At 35.3% G+C, this 18,455-nt stretch overlaps 3 protein-coding genes and 1 long non-coding RNA gene across 9 annotated transcripts in view; 1 reads left to right on the top strand and 3 right to left on the bottom strand.

Moving 5' to 3' along the window:
• The window catches only part of LOC105164831 (cytochrome b-c1 complex subunit 7), a 3,065-nt gene extending 1,591 nt beyond the window's left edge, over nucleotides 1-1,474 (bottom strand). Inside the window, exons 1-2 of the mRNA XM_011083623.2 lie at nucleotides 1,269-1,474; nucleotides 1,016-1,173 (exon numbers count right to left, since the gene is read on the bottom strand). Coding sequence (XP_011081925.1) covers nucleotides 1,016-1,173; nucleotides 1,269-1,365 — 255 coding nt within the window. The 5' untranslated portion in view covers nucleotides 1,366-1,474. The remainder of the gene's footprint in view (nucleotides 1-1,015; nucleotides 1,174-1,268) is intronic.
• LOC105164830 (potassium channel AKT1) lies at nucleotides 2,001-6,681 on the top strand. The gene is made up of 12 exons (XM_011083622.2): nucleotides 2,001-2,368; nucleotides 2,892-3,257; nucleotides 3,434-3,491; nucleotides 3,576-3,893; nucleotides 3,999-4,244; nucleotides 4,481-4,579; nucleotides 4,690-4,722; nucleotides 4,841-5,026; nucleotides 5,165-5,359; nucleotides 5,445-5,520; nucleotides 5,602-6,186; nucleotides 6,261-6,681. The coding sequence occupies exons 1-12, from the start codon at nucleotides 2,178-2,180 to the stop codon at nucleotides 6,548-6,550; spliced, it is 2,643 nt and encodes an 880-aa protein (XP_011081924.1). The 5' UTR covers nucleotides 2,001-2,177; the 3' UTR covers nucleotides 6,551-6,681.
• Nucleotides 7,648-14,560, bottom strand: LOC105164829 (boron transporter 4-like). 6 transcript variants are annotated; one of them, XM_020694291.1, is made up of 14 exons: nucleotides 14,453-14,560; nucleotides 12,195-12,504; nucleotides 11,431-11,542; nucleotides 11,245-11,327; nucleotides 10,827-11,013; nucleotides 10,569-10,707; nucleotides 10,141-10,473; nucleotides 9,715-9,888; nucleotides 9,493-9,588; nucleotides 9,284-9,400; nucleotides 8,880-9,193; nucleotides 8,497-8,776; nucleotides 8,244-8,375; nucleotides 7,648-8,166 (listed from the first exon to the last, which is right to left on the bottom strand). In XM_020694291.1, the coding sequence occupies exons 3-14, from the start codon at nucleotides 11,532-11,534 to the stop codon at nucleotides 8,137-8,139; spliced, it is 1,989 nt and encodes a 662-aa protein (XP_020549950.1). In that variant the 5' UTR covers nucleotides 11,535-11,542; nucleotides 12,195-12,504; nucleotides 14,453-14,560; the 3' UTR covers nucleotides 7,648-8,136. The 6 variants fall into 6 exon arrangements, with proteins under 6 accessions (XP_020549950.1, XP_011081923.1, XP_020549951.1 ...); XM_011083621.2 differs by lacking the exon at nucleotides 14,453-14,560 and having other exon boundaries at nucleotides 12,195-12,247; nucleotides 12,421-12,614; XM_020694292.1 differs by lacking the exon at nucleotides 12,195-12,504 and having other exon boundaries at nucleotides 14,453-14,558.
• On the bottom strand, nucleotides 17,957-18,455 carry LOC110012169. The gene is made up of 2 exons (XR_002287327.1): nucleotides 18,350-18,455; nucleotides 17,957-18,275 (listed from the first exon to the last, which is right to left on the bottom strand). It is a non-coding gene; the product is annotated as an uncharacterized LOC110012169 (long non-coding RNA).

Genomic DNA, 18,455 nt, shown 5'->3' with positions numbered 1-18,455 from the left:
TTTTTCCCCCCCCCCCCCCCCCTCCTTAAACAAAAAAGAGAAAGGAAGAAGCATCTGATGATGCAAAATAAAATTGCACTACAAATATATCGAGTAAGGTAGCCAAAAATATGCAATAAAAAGTTGCAAGGGGCATATTGATTATAACTCGAAACTGACACATAATAATGCCAACATTACAAAACCAACTTTCAAGAGGTAAAGAACATAACTTAGCCAGCAGAGCATGTTATACAAGATAATCAACGAATATGGATGAGGTTGCTTTAGACGTGGTACTTAGCATGCTAAATAAGACCACTCACTGTTGCAGACAGATTATCCTCACTTGTAACCCAGATGATTGGTACTTTTGGTCCAGGAGACCCCCAGCCACCCCCATCTCCAGATACATGCAAATTCTCACACTTCTTAATTAACTGGTTCCAGATAGAGAAATATTTGAAAATACTTTCTAGTACTTAAACTAACGTGCAAGAGATGCCTTGAAATACAAGAATAAACTAAAAATATTTTCTTTCCATAGAATGTGACATTGATAAGTATCACTCGCCATTGCTTCTGCAAATGGCACATTCACCAGCATCACTCTCCTTCAGCAGAATCAATATCTATTGCATGGACATTCTGGGTATGCAATGGGCGTGAATTGACAGTGTAAGGAATTAAAAGCAATCATCACATACCCTGAGCAGCTAAAAGCAGCCCAAGCAGAGCACGTAAACAAACAAATGAACACACTAAAGTTCAAGAAAATGAAGAACAAAACTTAAAAAGAAGCATTTATGCACAGCATCCTAGCATTTCTTTCCCAATTCCCAGAGCAATCCACCGCCCACACGCACAACCGCACTAAGGTAGTCAGTCACTATAAATAAATTTCACACAACAAATAAGTACCAAAGAATCAACATAGACATCCACATATTAACTCAATCCTAATCTTTCCAGCACCCAATACAGAAGCGTATAACTTTAAACACAGGAGCATTTAAATACCATTTTGAATGAATACCTGAAGATCTTCAGGAAGGTACTCGTGCTTCATAGAGAGGTCCATGGCGCGCTTGAGGCGCTGGTTCCTTGCATCCACGATCTCTCTCGGAAGCCGATTCAGCGCCTCCTTCACATCAAGATCGTACATGGGGTCGTATAAATCGTCATATCGAAGACCTGATTACCCAAATCGCAATTCGAAAAAAAACACATCAAAAACTCATCAACTAATACCACCTCAAAAAACACAAACATTTCTTCAAATCAAGTACCGTATTTCCGCAGGCGCTTGGACAGCGTCTTCATGTGGAGAGCGGCGAGCGGGTTGCGGTTTGGGTCGACGAGCCATTTGGTTAAAGCAGACGCCATTGCTTCTCGCCTGTCTAAAACTCTGAAGCTCTCTCTCAATCTCTCTCTCTAGAACTTTCTCTTATCACTGAATTCTTCTTTCTGCTGATAATTTATTATTCAGGTGCTAGTTCTACGTAGAAGGGTTGTGCAATGAAAAGCGACTTTTTCCAATATATATGGACGTAATCCGACACTTTAGGATATGCGGTTTTAGTTAAAATTGCAAAGAACCGTAGAACAGCACGGAAGAGGAATTGAACGGGCTCTAGGGCAATCGCTGAGCTGACAGGCCCAAGCAGCTTGTTCATGAAAACATTGATTAGTTTCATTAATTTATAACTTAATCACTTTAATCAAATCATAATTAATTTCATCATTTTTTGGAAAAAAAAAATGACGTAATCATTATGCATATATATATATACAACAGATTAAAAAATATAATAAAATTTCAAATAAAAAATTCAGTCCACTCTTTGAATGGATAAATAGAAGGTAGGATTGATATAGCATGGTAAGAAGTAAATTACTTAATAACAACAAAGTTTAAATCATAGTTTTAGTACGTGTGGTATGCGATGCGTGTTTATAGATGCAACATGATTTATAATAGAAAATTTAATTGGTGGCGTATGTTGTTTTACCATGTGATCTCATGCAGAAATCAGAGAGAAAAAAAGGGAAGAGAAAAGGCAGGCTGCAATAACTGAAACCATGCTCCAATCTATACAACATCAAACACAAAGAATCAATCCCCTCAAAAAGAAATCAACATCATTTTAGATTCCTTCCTATTGATCAAGAATTGGGAGGGAGTGGATGAATAAGGTATGTACATCATGCGGCGGAGGGGTTCTGAGAATGTTCGTTCGATGAGAGAAATGGAGGGCGAATTGGAAAGGCTCTCGTCGAAAAGCTCCCACATCTTCTCTACTAGCATTCTTCCACCCCTTGGCGCCCCTAGCAACCGCAAGCACAAGCTTCGTCCCTTCACCATCTCTCCTTTTGATCCTCGTTACAGGTATACGTATAAATACGTTTTCATGTTTCGTCATTAGCATGACCGTTTTTAAGGCTTTCGTGTCAAGATTAGGCTAATCACTTTAAGGTTCCATTTTGTTGGAGAGTGATGATCAAGATAGAATTTGCAGACCAATGTATATCGTTCTGTCTTAAAACATCAACAGCATAATGATTAATGGGATGGGAATGTTGTGCTAAAAGCTAATCATTTCGGTTCCAGAATTAAGTGTGTAGCAGCACTACAAGTTTACACCAAGAACATCAAGAAAACATGAATGCTGGCAGTAGATGGATTTGATACTCGTTCCAGTTATCCATGTAACTCAACAAAAGACTTAATTTAATCCTTTCAGTGTTTGCAACAGAGATAAATCCAGGCCGGTATTACATAAATGAATTAGCTACTGTACTTATTTAGAGTTCTAGACATGAACTGAGTGAATAACATTGGATTGCATTCGGCTTTCTGTCGTTTGTTTTCTTCCAAGATCAATCAGTCGTTTCTTGATCGAATTTTGCAGAACCTGGGAGACGTTCCTGGTTATACTGGTCTTCTACACAGCATGGGTGTCTCCTTTTGAGTTTGGCTTCCTTAGGGGACCTAAGGGGCCTCTCACCATCACTGACAATATTGTAAATGGACTTTTTGCCATTGACATTGTTCTTACATTCTTTGTTGCGTACCTCGACAAATCAACTTATCTCCTCGTTGACGACAGAAGGTTGATTGCTTTGAGATATGCAAAAACAGGGCTAGTTTTGGATGTGATCTCCACAATACCGTCTGAACTTGCAAGGAAGCTTTTGCCCGCCCATCTGGAAGCATATGGATACTTTAGTATGCTTCGTCTCTGGCGTATCAGAAGAGTCAGTGCAATGTTTCAGAGGTACAGTCCCTAAGTTCTCTGCAACTACCGTTAGTAAATTTTGTTGCTCAAGAAAGCCAGAAAAAATTATTTTTTCTTGTGTTTAAACTGTTGGGAAACAATCTACGGCTATTTGTTGGGCTATAAATGTAACTGATCTTGGGGAATCTAAATGATTTCTCTTAGCATTACTGCAGAATGGAGAAAGACAAGAACTATAACTACGTGATGGTTCGAATAGCAAAGCTTACATGTGTAAGTATTTTAAGACATAAATTGTTAATCTATGGCAAGTACAAGAATTCAAACTTATGTGATGAGGGGGTGTGGTCTTTGTAGGTCACTCTTTTTACGGTTCACTTGGCTGCATGTATCTTTTATCTTCTTGCCGATAGGTACAAAGACCCTAAGCAGACATGGATTGGGCTTAGCATAGAAAACTTTCATGAAGTGCCACTGTGGAACAATTATGTTACGTCCGTTTACTGGTCTATTGTCACCATCACAACGATAGGCTATGGTGATCTTCATCCTGTGAACACGGGGGAGATGATATTCGATATTTTCTACATGTTCTTCGCCATCGGGCTGGGATCTTACACAATAGGAAACATGACCAACTTGATTGTAGAAACAACCTTCAAAACTAGGAAATTCGTAAGTATGAAGTCTGATTTTGTTCGAAGTTTCATGGGCATCTCGATTTTCTTCATTTATGGATTTCAGGCAGCTGAATTTTACCCTTTTTCACGTTTTTTGCAGAGAGAAGCTATCTATGCTGCCTCAGGATTTGCCAAAAGGAATCAACTGCCCACTCGGCTGCAAGATCAGATGATTGCTCATATGAGCCTCAAGTACAGAACTGATTCAGAAGGGCTGCAGCAGCAAGAAACTCTTGATGCACTTCCAAAAGCTATTCGTTCGAGTATATCACATTTCCTGTTCTATTCCCTCGTTGACAAGGTGTATTTGTTCCGTGGGGTGTCAAACGACCTGCTCTTTCAGCTGGTAATCACCAATACTATCGGTTTTTCTTTCTGTTTTGCAGCCCGGGTACAAAAAATATATTAGTATTACTGCAAGAAAAAGCTTCTCTCGTTGTTGCACAATTCCCCTTTGTTTTTGGTCCAAACTGAAGCAGCACTGACTTTCTTGTTTTGTATTTGATCTCAACTTAATTACCAAATGCGGTACCATGAAATTAGATCTTCATGTTCTTTGTCTTTTATGGTCTAATGCTGCAGGTCACCGAGATGAGGCCTGAGTATTTCCCCCCAAAAGAAGACATAATTTTACAAAATGAAGCACCTACAGATATGTATATTCTGGTTAATGGGGCAGTGGTAAGATCAACCTGGAGCTGTCACTATACTGCTTTTCTTGTCGCCCTGTTCAATGGCACCATATTATGCAATTATTCGAAGTAATACTTCTAAACCATTTTTGGTGACAGGATCTTCTTTCACTCAGAGACGGAAAGGAAAGGGTAAACGAGTGATTCTCATTGCACATACATCAGCCAGGGAATATATTTGGTTTTATCCTTATTTATGCCCGTGAAGTGCAATCGACTTTTAACAATGTTCACTTCAAATTTATTGTAGGTTGTCGGGGAATTGAGGACAGGAGATGTTTGTGGTGAAGTAGGTGTTCTCTGCTACAGGCCTCAGATTTTCACTGTTCGTACGAAACGTTTGAGTCAGCTGCTGCGGTTGAACCGTACTGCATTGATGAATATTCTTCAGGCTAATATCGGAGATGGGACAATAATCATGAACAATCTGCTTGAGGTAAAGAAAATGTAGTCGATATTACCGGACAGAAGTTTCTCAATCTGTTGTTGGCAGCATATTAGTTAAGTTGCTGTTTTCTAGGGATAAGTAGAACTTGTAAGAGTAGATGATGATGTTGAATTTTCTTCTGTGCAGCATCTTAAAGAGTACAAAGACCCTGTGATGCATGAAATTTTGGCCTACACGGAGCACATGTTGGCTCATGGAAGAATGGATATGCCTCTGAGCCTATGCTTTGCAGCTGCCAGGGGCGACGATCTATTGTTGCATCATTTGCTGAGGCGAGGCTTGGATCCAAACGAGCTGGACAACAACGGACGAAATGCTTTGGTATTGCAATAGTTCTGCATTCTTCTTAACATGATAATTTATGAAGTAGAGATGCAATAATATGATAACTTGTTGTTTCATGCAGCATCTTGCAGCATCAAAAGGGTTTTTAGAATGTGTGCTTCTACTTCTGGATTACGGAGCAAACCCCAATACAAAAGGTACCATATTGACAAGGTGTGCTTGTCGGCAATTCTAAATTTAAGCAGCTAAAAGTGGTGAGTTCAAAACATCTTATGCAGATTCTGAAGGAAATGTTCCTCTCTGGGATGCAATATTGGGGAAGCATGAGGCGGTCATAAGAGTACTTGTTGACAATGGGGCAACGTTGTCTTCTGGTGACGTGGGTGGATTCGCCTGCTATGCAGCCGAGCAGAACAACATAGAACTACTCAAGGAGATCACCAAATTTGGGGGGGATGTAACATTGCTTAATTGCTCTGGAACCACAGCTCTGCACACAGCTATATCTGAAGAAAATGTCGAAATTATCAAGTTTTTGATGGAACAAGGAGCTGATATAGATAAACCAGACGTGCACGGCTGGACTCCACGAGCCTTAGCCGATCACCAGGGCCATGAAGAGATCAAAGCCTTATTTCAAACCAAGCAGAAGTCCAAGAACCATGTCAGACACTCAGAAAATGAGCAAGCGCCTTATTTCAAGCTCAAAAAGTACTCAAGCGAACCGGTTATCCCTCCTGTTAACAAATCATTAAGTTCTACTGACTTAAGCTCGTCTAATGATCGTTTAAAAAGGAAGCCGAGCAACTTCCAGAATTCGCTTGCAGAGATCATCACGGCCAGCCATAAACAAAACATTGAAGGTAACTTAAGCCCCTAGTTTTTGATTAAGGAAACAATCTTACTTATGTGTTGCTTGTGTCATCAAATTTTGCAGGAGGAAAGGCTACGTCTCGATCTTCCCTCACTCCTGGTACAGGCAAGAACTGTGCTAGAGTGACTTTGAGTTGTCCCGAGAGGGGAGATAGGATTGGAAGGCTGGTCTTTTTGCCTGGATCTCTTGAGGAGCTGCTGGACTTGGGATATCAAAAGTTCGGTATCCGTCCCACAAAAGTTCTAACTGAAGGTGGATATGTGATTGAAGACTTGGCTGTAATAAGAGATGGAGATCATCTCATTCTGTCTAGTGAAGGTGGATCCCAAGTAAAGATGCAAGATTTTGCTTAGAATTTTGTACAAGCAACCTTGTAAAATGCAAGGGATAAGGAAGTTAAGTAGTTCACTGTCAGTCTTCTTTGAATTCTGTTTATGATCTTTGTTATGGACTATAAAAATATTGATCAAACTCTTACTGCTAACTGTCACTATGTTTGGACATTTTCAACACACCCAATATTTATTTTCGTATTTTTTACACTTTACCTTCGTATTTTTTTATTTTTCAACTTTCTAAATATAGTATATATACACTTGTATATACAATATAAAAGAAATAGATTTGATAATGAATAGTGTTTTTTGTCTCAAAAAAATACAACATTAAATATACAATATTTATGTATATATTTATATATAAAAATATATATAAAAAAAAGATATAATTTGTCAATTAACAGTGATTTTTGTCACCCAAATCCCAATATCAAACCTACACTACTTATTTTAAAATACCTTTGAACACAAATCCAAACAAACGATCTATCTCCAACACACATTTATTTATCTCTATTTTTCTTTTTATTTTCAAAACACTCAAAACACAAATCCAAACACTATGTATATATTTTCATATCCCTTTTTTAGATTATCTATCAGCTGTTTCACAAAATTAATGTTAGCTACAAATAGTTGCTACCCCCAGAATGTAGAATGGAAGTTGCACTTTTAGCCCCGTTGTTTTTATAATTTTTATTTAGCATCATATTTTGACACGGTAAATTATGTACGTATCTCTTTTAAAAATACAAAACTAAATTCTTCTCAAAAAAAATTGAAATTTACATTTGCATCCCTCAAAAATTTACAATTATATCTCTTCCGTTTGAGTTTAGACGAAAAATCTTATTTTAGTAATAAAAATATATAAGCTTCTACGCATCATTCAACATTTTGTATAAGTTATTAACAATATGGCTAGCTAATTGGTTAGAGTTATTAAAAATCAGGTAAAACATCCTTGCTGTTGGCACAGGGTGTCAGGTTAACACCAACGTCATGAAACGAGACTGAATGTTCTGCAGATTGTATGTTGTGTGAAATAAGAGGGACGAAATTTGAAATGAACATAGCCGTTGAGTTATTTATGTAGTACTGCACACAATGTCTCAACCATGAAATATTTTAAGGTATCTTAGCCTGAACCAAAACTACTAATGTAATAAATAGGCGACTATGGAAAATGAACTGAGCTAGGAAAAGGAATAAATTCACTTCATCTCTCTAAATTTCCCAGGAAAAATCAGAAGTATAGTATAGTATGGTATGCCCAAAAAAATAGTTAATTTCTAATCTTTATCGCCCGTCTGCTACACAAGACAGTATGTAGTAGGCTTGAGTACTTTCACCTCGTTTCTTTCTCTTGAGAATATCATTCTTTTTACATGGCTGCTCGAAATGCAAGAAACAATGAAGGGATTGTGCAACTTCATGCAAAATTACCTTCATAGTTCCTAAACTATGTGGAGAGGCTATTCTTATCCCTTCTTTCTTCGTTTCCTATTCTCTTTCAGCCTGCCGTTCCTCGTTCTTCTTATGTTATAGTAATGTATATGATTTGCTAAGATAAGCATCTTGATGGGGATGGGGAATCAAGCCTAAACCCGAGCAGAATCTTCTGGAATAACCTGGAAAATATGATCCATGGTTGATAAGTTTCCCGGCATTATTCAGTACCCACCAGCTGTAAGGCTGAGTTACCAACCTGAAGCTGCCTGTCGTTGAAGCTCACAGACCGATGCTTCAATTCTCCTCTGTGCGTCGTCATCTCATCCAGTATTTCAGCAGAGGATACATCAGCACCTTCGTCATCATCACTATCAGGTAGTTCTCTATCCTGTTTTTGCACAACTCAAACATGTTGTAAGATATAGATGAAATAGCTCATATAATGTGTTCAAGACATTTTCATGCTTCTTCAACTGTTGTAATTATGAGGAAAAGATTAATGTACATACCTTGAGAGATAGACTCTTGGTCCTGAATGAACGTCCGATGATTTCTTCATACTCAGATGCATCTAAGTCCTGAAGATGATGAGGTGGAAAAAACTTGGGAAGAATGTGCTCTCTTATGCTTATTAGAAGGAAGAACGGTAGTGGAAACAGTATTCCAGCAATAGGTATCCATGTGATTCCGAAACACACCAAAAAATAGACAATCTGAAAGATTGTGAACATCATGATGTACTTGAATGGCACCGACTCCACATACGAAGCATGGGACTCTTGGATGACTCTGCCAAAGGAAGAACAGCAAATGCCGTTGATAAATGTAGCTCCAGTGATCTATATGGATGACACAGAAGAAATTCAAAGTGCAATTTATACGCAAGGCTTACTTGAAACGACGACCAGCAGGAACAAAGAGCAGCAAAACCCTCTCCCAGAATTGATTACCTGGGAGACTGTCGATGGCCATGTAGGCAAAGTATCCCCACAAAACTGATGTAGGTATCATCTTGATAACAGGCATAGCACATACGGCGAGCCCAACAAGTATGGATTGTAGCAGATTGCTAACTCTTTGCTCGTTTACTCGAACAGGCAAGTGGAGGTCGATGCACTTTTCTGGATCAAATTTGCCATTCGTATCTTCATCGTCGTGTTTCAAGACAGCTTCTCTCAAGTTGGCCAAATCTTTTTCTGTCGTATGCTGCAGAAATATAAAGTTTGTTTTAACTAAATCTTGGCATATTTCTCATAAAAATCTGATGGGAGAGGAACACTGGAAAAGAGAATTTACAGATGGTGCACTCTCCATCTCGACAAACACTGCATGCATTCGCCCATAAATCTCAGAGTGGCTTGCTTGCTCTTGCATGCCCTCCTTCGCGCTCTTCACCATTTTCTCCCGTATCATCTGCCAATCAGAACAAATTGTCAAAATTTATTCTGATCATATGGATGTAAAAAGTATGGAAAAGATTTTCTGCAGAATATCATGCTTCCCACCTGCCTCTTAAGGACCGCAAGACTCCTAGTATGCATAGGCGACTGTGGAAGGACACCGTTCGAAGGAGGAAGTCCAAGTAATCCACAAATCAAAGTCTGAAATAAGAAGAAAGGTTAAATTTTTCCAACAGCAGTAAGAGTATTCAAAACTACTTTTTCTTCAGTTAATACTTAAGGCCTCAATTGAAAGAAAAGTTCAAGAATTCAACTTAAATACCATACCATGACTCCCAGCAATAGGATATCGTAATGGTAAGCAGGCGGATTTTTCAAATTGAATTCCTTCTGTTGTGCCAGCTGTGCAGCTACACTGTGATCGAAAAAGTATAGAGCTGCGATCATCACAGCAGGTATGAAGGCAGCAAAAATATACCCCACTGGCACTTTTGCCATATCCTGCAATTCAATTAGACGAAGTGTTTTAAATCCGTCATTAAGTTTGATCATTGGAGTCTCATTAGGCATGCAAGGGCATTGTTATCATGGACGTAACACATAAAAATTAAAGAATACATGTAAAAAGATTCTTGAGTGACAAGAGGTTAACAAATATAGAAGATATTCTAAGCAGCACTTCACTTCGTGAAAGAAAACGAGTTCAAGCTAAATGGAGTTCGCAAGTTACAGATTATTTGTCAGTTCATGTACCTTCATCACTGTCCAATGATACAACGATTCAGATTCCCAAGGAAGAGGACAGAAGAGCCTCCTAGGAACTCCAGCAGGAGCTTTTCCTGGCATGCCATACGACAAAGCGGTCCATACAACAACCATCAAAGGGACCCCATAGTCTGCAATAAAACTGCGAAACCAGCCTGTACCGTATCGCCAGGACCTAGCTTTTCTGCTTCTCAGGGAGGTGAGAAGCACACCAAAAGAGAAGATAACTGCAAGTAATCCATTTACATATAGCCATTGAAATTGGTATTTCTCTTCATTGGGGTTTTCACCTTTTGGAATATCGAATTCACTCACCACACCCTGTGATTAAAGCATCAATAGTTGTGAATATGATTAGAATAATAACAACAGACAAGAAGTGTAGCATATCTAATAGAGGCGAGGAGAAATGGTACCTTAATGGCCTCTTGAATGAAAAGAACAGTGATTAACATGCCAAAAAGTTCCCCTGCCACCCTTGTAAATCGAGTGATGATGGTACAAGCATTGAATATAGCAAGAAGGAACAACAGCAAAGCGGTCCAGACACAGACCCTGTTTTGTTAAAAATGAAAATCAATTGAATAGGTTACACCACACACCATCTTGAGGCTCAATCTCAATATGCAAGTAGAACATCAGATTCTAAGAAAAGACGAAGGTCAGCAGCATACCACCCAGCCCAGGCTAAATACAGTTGCCTCCCTATACTCTTCTCAGCAATATTGTACAAGTAGGTGTACATTATAATGGTTGGCTCAGCAACTCCTAAAATCAATAATGGCTGCCCACCGAAAATTGCATGGATGACTCCACACACAGCTGTAGAAAGAAGAGTCTCAGAGGTGCTCAAGCTTCCATCTGTTACAGAAGCAAATGGTCTTTTCAGAAGAATCAAAAATCGTACTTCTATATGCAGGATTTACTTGGGAATAATTATCTAATATTACCCTTCTTTTTCGGATCAAATGAGACTACCATCTAATATTACTTAGTTACATGTATTTTATGGTGTTGAACCTATTGTTTTGTAAAACTATTGAAATAAGAAAGCCAACACAAGCACGTAATGGGCTGCAAAATTAAACTGACCTGTTTCCCGACTCAATTGCTCCCCAAAGGCAATCACAGGGAGAGCAGAAGCAAAGAAAATGTATGCTGTTGGAGCCAGAATCCTGAAAGTGTTAATGGTAAAAAAGATCAAACTGAGTTGCTTAATTGAAACAAATTATGGGACAATACATTCCTTGCATCAAGAAGAGACAAAGAGAAACGCACCTCGCACCCGAACCACATGCATCAACCCAGTCCTTCTTGTAGCATGCCAGCCGGCCTTTAAGATCATCTTTTACTCCCTTGAACGGAGTCTTTAGGTTCTCCATGCTGTTTCCTGCAATAAAGAAAAACTAAAAAAGTAAATAATATTGCTGAATGTACAAATGCAACATAGAGCTGATTGTCTGTAAAAGGAGAATAGCAGACAAACTCATCATTATCCTTCAAGACCACATAATCCTTTTAAATTCTTAACGATAAAACATAATTCATAGAGTCCAAGAAAAAGTTCCAGACAAAACCATCCACCTTCCACGGATCCATACTGAATTTTTAGACCCCTAATCATACTTCTCTGTTTTTATTTCCAAGAAAAGTACAGAACTAAAGAAGAAGAAGAAATAAACTATTCCAGAGTACATATATGATAAGAAAACAATGATGGTTTTCGCGTTTCCATCTGGTTTTCATGCCAAAAGTTCTTCAAACACAAAGATCAAGAAAAGAAACATATGAACAAACCACTTGAGCGTCTTCACCCTTAAGAAGAAGAACCTCAGGAAATGTAATGTAGATCATATCTTTATCCATAAGAACTAGAAACAACAGGAAGAATCAACAGCATGCTCTATTCGCGCTCCCAGAAATCTTTCAAATTCCATCAACAGTATAATGCCAGAAACCATCTCCCGAACAAAACCCATAAATTCAAACACGCCACACATTCATGGAAATGCAAAATAATTACAACAACAATAAATATCAACCGTAACAAGCTGACGCAACGCAAACGAAGATTGGACCTCGCAATGAAGAAAAACTGCAATGGGCGGATCAAGATTAGACTAAGAACTGAATATGGGCTATGATGATTTGATGGAAAACAAGAATATAAGTGTCGTCAAGATAGATTCCTTTCACCGGCAGGCAAAACGCCGCCGCCGGAAATGAAAGGGGAAGAAGTTAGAAAGGAGAAACGAAAAAACTCTCCACCTCTTTCTCGGTTACCAGTACTGCTGCCTTCTCTTTTATGCTTGCTTCTTCTCCGATTTTCTCTCTTCGCCAACTGCTAAACTCCTATTTTGGACAATGCAGCAGCATTGGATTAGAGAGAGAAAGCGGGGGAGAGAGAGAGTGTGTATGTTGTGGGAAGTGGAAGAGCGAATGTCTGAGATTTTGGTGTTCGAAATATAGACATCGGAGAAAACGGTGGGTGTGGGCCCAATGGATCTGCTGTAATATTCTTATGTATTGTAAGCTGTCAATTTTTTACCCGGTCAAACTTTTTCTTAACTTTTTCATGACTTTTTGACAGCTCAGCATGTCAAATTACATAACTGTCCTTGTGGAGCCGAAAATCTTCTAGGGATAATTACACTTGATATTTAGTATAATTACACGTAATTTTTTATAATTTAAAAAATTATATACAGTAGTACTCATGATATTTGTATTGTTTAATACATAGATTCATAAATGTTGTTAATATTAATAAAAAAATTAAATAAAAATTCATATTTATCCTCGATTAACTTACCATTGATTTATTGCAATTTTTCTAATCAAGTTGGTCTTATAACGGTGAATATGTATATCCTCACATGCATGTATGAATATGAATAAGGATGGTTTGATTAGAAATATTTTATTTAACCTATAATAAGTCAATCATAAGTCGATCGAGCTGAATATGGATTTCATTCTTTTTTTTTTTTTTTGCTTGTTAATATCATCAAATTCAGTAAATTCAATGCATTGAGGGATCTATTTGTTAAATGGAATTTTCAGACTGCGATGTAAATTATCCCAATTTTTTCAAAATTTAAATTATTAGGGACAAATAGTTATTTTAATAAGGTAATAATTTTGAGATTTTTTTTGCTTATCAAATTAAATCTCACATCATGAATTTCTCAGAATTTAGGACAAAAAATTATATATTTAAGAACTTGTGATTTTTAAAAATAATAATTATGTATTCATTAATGGTTCATTTTTAAGTGATTTTTAAAAGAATGAATCAATCATAATTATATTATAAATTTTAATATTACATAGTATATTAACACATCTCATTTAATAATATTTATTATTAACCAACCACTAATATTATAGTATAAAATCATCTACTATTGGATTGGACTGATACTCACATGTAAATGGGAGTCAAAAGTATGATCTTATAATCATGTGGCCTCGTCTATAAAATTCATTTTAATTTTCTACGGTATATATTTGGTTGAAATTATTTAAATTTATGTTTATGTATTCTTGGAATCTAATATTTATTAAGATGGAGATACTGATAGCAATTACCTTAGTCAGCATAGTGTGGATGGACTAAAACGCCTTTAGATATATTTATTTATTTCATAAAATAATAATTGATTTATCCAATTGGGTTTATTGATTAAAATTTTATTTATATATTTAAAACTAATACATTTCATCAGTTTTGATTTGTTATTTATTTATTTATTTTTTTCTTCTCTTTTATTCAATTGAATAAATATAACAAAATAAATATTTTTTATTTTATTTTATGTGAAGTGGTTGATATGTACATGTGCAGTCACGAAAATCGTATGAGTTTTATGACTAGAGATTTATGACACTTTTGTTTGTACACATAATGGACAGTACCAAAATAATTAGGTATACTAATTAGTTATTGAGTAATTGATCTTTGGTTATTGTTTAAGAATATTAGTTCTTGTGGCATGTTGTTTCTATGTATATATAATAAATATTTTTTTACGCTTTAAAACATATTATAAATAAAAACAAAATATACGAATCACTAAATTACATTAAAAAATATATAAAAAAAACTAATTTTATCAATTAAATATAATGTGGAGAACTTTTTGGAATTAAAAAACTCGCAAATAATTATAAAAAGATAGTTTGAAATATTTTTCAAAATAAAACAACCGTGTGTTAATATCGAGTCATATAAATACTTCATTAATATAGAGAGATGTGAAAAGTCGTGTAAAACTACAGAAGAGATGGAAGTTCTTACCTGCAGAAACACTGACTTGACAGAAGAGATGAAAGTGATGGAGTCCCAGCGAAGAAGGAGAAGATGATCTATAGAATAATAGAACTCTTGCCGTCGCATTTTGTTCTCACGTTTTTTTGTTTATCAGTACTTTCACGCCTTTTTATAGTCGTTATGGAATGTTGCTATTTCACTTATAAAAGCGCTGGTACGCTTTTCCTCTTTGCAGTTTAATACCTTGTTAGTTTATTAGTTAATCTGTTAATGAGGGGTAGTTAGCTTAGTTAACTGCAGAACACCACAGTATAAGAGGAAGACTTCATCTTCCACCTCTGTTACACACAAATTTCTCAATATACCAAATTTTTCTGCTTTCTTGAATCCATGGCTTCCTTGCGCACTCACACTCAAATTTCTACAAGTCGTTCAACTTAAATAACCAAATCATATCTAATGATCTTTCCACATCTATCAATTACATCTTAGTCTAGTGGTCAAGACTGGAGTCTCATGAATAAATTTGAGTTATGAATTTGAGGCCCACAAAAAATATGAGCCGTATTTATCATTTAATATGAGTAATTACCTCACATAATATGAATTTATTATAATTTATTTATCGATTAACCGTACATTAATTTATTAATTTAATCGATGCATTAATCAGTTGTGATATGTAAAAATAATAAAATCTTTGGAGGTTGCTGTCAAGTAGAATATTAATCATACCCATCAATCAGTGGAGTTCATGTAATGTTTTGCCTATTTAAGGAAATTTTATGCATGATTTGTTATTGGAGGAATTTTGACCAAAAACTTGTTCACATGCATGTATATTCATCATCAAAGTCTGAAATTATTACAACGCTCTCTCTCTCCTGTCTTGATTTAAATACCACATAAATCTTAAATAATTACATTTATTATTTGTCATTATCTAACAAATAGACGAGTCCAACAATTAATGATCAGTACTAAAATTAAATGAAAATTCCCTTTTTTATTTAAAAAAATAAGAACGATAAATTATTATTAATATTAAAATAAATTGATTATAATCATTGCTGTCAAATATCAATATATAACAAAGACCACTACAACAATCATACTCTGATCAATAATATAAAAAAATAAATTAAATCTAACCACACCTACTATTGTAGTAGAAACAACGCACCTACTATTTAGTATAAATAACATACCTACTATTCAATAAATACAACATCCCACGCGTAAGGCAAGGGTCGGAATCCATAACTTTTAAGGTTATGGGGTTTCAACTTTGCTAATTAGACTAGATCTTATTCACAGATTAATAAAAATTAAATTTTGCACCTCCCTAAAACTCCCAAAATTATATATGCAATTACTAAAATTCATTGTCATCAAACATATATATAATTCTTGGCCTTTGGTGCCATCAACATTATTACCTTAATAAATAATAAATTTTACATTACTTGTCAGTTTAAAATTTAAAAAACATTTTAGAAATTATTTGAGTTTAAAAAATTATATTTAATTCACAGAGAGTTCGTGTAATTTGGATAAACTCTAAGAGAGATTTATGTAATTTATAATAAAGGGTCAAAAAAAAATATTTTATCAAAATCGTTAAAGATTTTCTAACAATTGTCTTTGTTCGGGAGGTAGATGAAATTTTTTAAACTTGAGGAATCATCATGTAATTAAACCAAATATCCAAAGGAGATAATGTAATAATCCATAAAAAAAGAAAGACAGACTCCTGTATTAAATTGAATATAAATAATATATTATAATTTCAGAAAATACAATGGCGGACGAGGGCATATTTGGCATTTTTAACATATTTGGTCCAAAAGCATGGTTACAAATTCTCACCAATCACCGGCACTCTCTCTGTCCTACTCCTCCGTCGTTTTAACTTTCAGACATGGCCATTGTGTTGGAGATATCAAACGACGTCACATCAAAACCAATAAATAAAGGGATAATTATAATATTCTTCCACAAAATTTGATATAATTATACTTCAATTATATGGATTGAATAATTATATATAATATTTTTATTTTATAAATAAATCCATCCAATAATAAAAATATATGAAATTTTTTAATATTTAAAAAAAGAAAAAAGAAAACTACTGCTGATTTACTACGAATTAAATAAATATTTTTTGATCAAATTATTCTTTATTCATCTTTACATACTAATGCATGTGAGGAAAACATCTTCACTTTTATAAGGTTAATATGCTTAGAAAATATTTATTTAACCTATGGTAAATCTGTAAATCAATAGAGTAAATATATTTTTTTTTTTTTTGTGAGAGTAAATAATGTTTCTGCAATGCTGTGGGGGTTTGTTTGTTTGTTTTATATTTATTTATATATTTACAAAATACATCCCTGTGTTTAATATTAGGGTGGGGGCAGAATTTTAACAAGAGAGCGCGTTTGTGTTTTGGGTGCATTAATACCGACAATTGACAGCTCCGTTGAACAGTACGGTCAGGGAATAATAAGTCACCGGCAGACTTATATATTTATTTATTTATTTCTTGATACGAGACTTATATATATTTACATTACATGTCCCAACTATAAATAAATAAATAAATATATAAAAAGAAGAAACAAAAATTCCGATCCAGTCGACCGCGTCAGCTAAGAAGCTAACTACCTACGTACTTCCTCACCAAACTATGTAATCATTGTCTTCTCCAGGTGAATTGAATTTGACTTGTGTACCATCCTACCATAATTTTTTAATATTTAAAATATTTTATTTTGATGCAATTTTATACGATCGCAACACTCGTAAAACCTTTCTTTTATAAATAATTGAGAATAGATTTTGATATCCAATTAAATAATTATCTCGTTTAAAAACATTGTGTAATTAGTCATACCAAAGATTTATGGCATGAAATCCAAGATTTGGTACTTCATTATTAAAGACAAGATTGAAATTGAAGTCGTGGATGTAGAGGTGTGAAACACTTTATTGGGTACGATATGAATCAATGTTGAATGGTTTATAAACAATAATGATGAGTTATTGGGAGTGAAGAAGAGTTGATCATATGTACAAACAAGATAAGGTTGGATTAGTTAATAATTAGAAATGAGATGTTGTCACATGAATTCAACTAATTATGATTATTGTGGACTTAGACATAAAAAAATGGGTGAAAATGAAATCTAAGCATGTGGGATGCATCGAGAAGCCCTTCACGTGCTAGTTGCTAATTACTGTCGTAATATACCAACATCTTAGTTTATACAAAAGCTGCTGCTGCTTGTCTGAAGAACCTAAATGGAATTTATACACTAAACTTTCGGAATATACTCTTATAAAGTATGTTATTTTCTACCCAAATTAATGTTTACATCTTTTATGTTTTCAGTTTGGATTCACTCATGTATGTACTAAAAACACAAAATTTTCATCTAGCGTATTATTGATTTTGATTATGGTTGTAGGAATAGACTAAGATCATAAGCAATCCTCAAAGAGGAAGCTCAATATCTGGCATAATTGACAGAATCTTGTGATTTCGGAGCATAACTGAAAGCAGCCTCAGATCTGAAACAGCGTATATACATTACGTCGACAAACAGATTTTCTTCCATAGATGGACTGCTGAAAGCTGAAGCTTTCTTCGACAAAACATAACCACCCTGTTTGCCTAAACCAGGAAAGAATTGTGCTAGAACCTTCAAAAAAAAATGAGACAACGTTTTTCTGTTTTCTTTTACAATCAGTTTACAACATCCTTTACAGTAAGGAGGTGTCGTCATCAGCTGGCTGTCTTAACAAACACGACGAACATGGGCACTGGCATGTTGAGGATGTCCTGAAACAAATGTTCTTACATGTACATGATACATGGATCTTTACAAAAGCAACATATGTGACAAGTGATTTTACCGGCTGTTTAATTTGCTCTTCCATTTTTGTCAACAACCATATTTCTTTATCTGTTTCTGTTTGATTTGACGTATGCTGTGTTACAACGGAGACGGGAATCAGATAC

This window comes from Sesamum indicum, linkage group LG6 (assembly GCF_000512975.1).
Source record: "Sesamum indicum cultivar Zhongzhi No. 13 linkage group LG6, S_indicum_v1.0, whole genome shotgun sequence".
Classification (NCBI taxonomy): Eukaryota; Viridiplantae; Streptophyta; class Magnoliopsida; order Lamiales; family Pedaliaceae; genus Sesamum; species Sesamum indicum.
This window is presented reverse-complemented; position numbering and strand designations above follow the sequence as displayed.

Coding starts and splice junctions, on each gene's coding strand:
- LOC105164830 (XM_011083622.2), top strand. CDS start 2,178: ATGTACATCATGCGGCGGAGGGGTTCTGAGAATGTTCGTTCGATGAGA. Junction 3,258..3,433: donor GTCAGTGCAATGTTTCAGAG/GTACAGTCCCTA, acceptor GCATTACTGCAG/AATGGAGAAAGACAAGAACT. Junction 5,521..5,601: donor AGCAAACCCCAATACAAAAG/GTACCATATTGA, acceptor CATCTTATGCAG/ATTCTGAAGGAAATGTTCCT.
- LOC105164829 (XM_020694291.1), bottom strand. CDS start 11,534: ATGGAGAACCTAAAGACTCCGTTCAAGGGAGTAAAAGATGATCTTAAA. Junction 10,708..10,826: donor TATTTAGCCTGGGCTGGGTG/GTATGCTGCTGA, acceptor TTAACAAAACAG/GGTCTGTGTCTGGACCGCTT. Junction 8,777..8,879: donor CCTGCTGGTCGTCGTTTCAA/GTAAGCCTTGCG, acceptor TTCCTTTGGCAG/AGTCATCCAAGAGTCCCATG.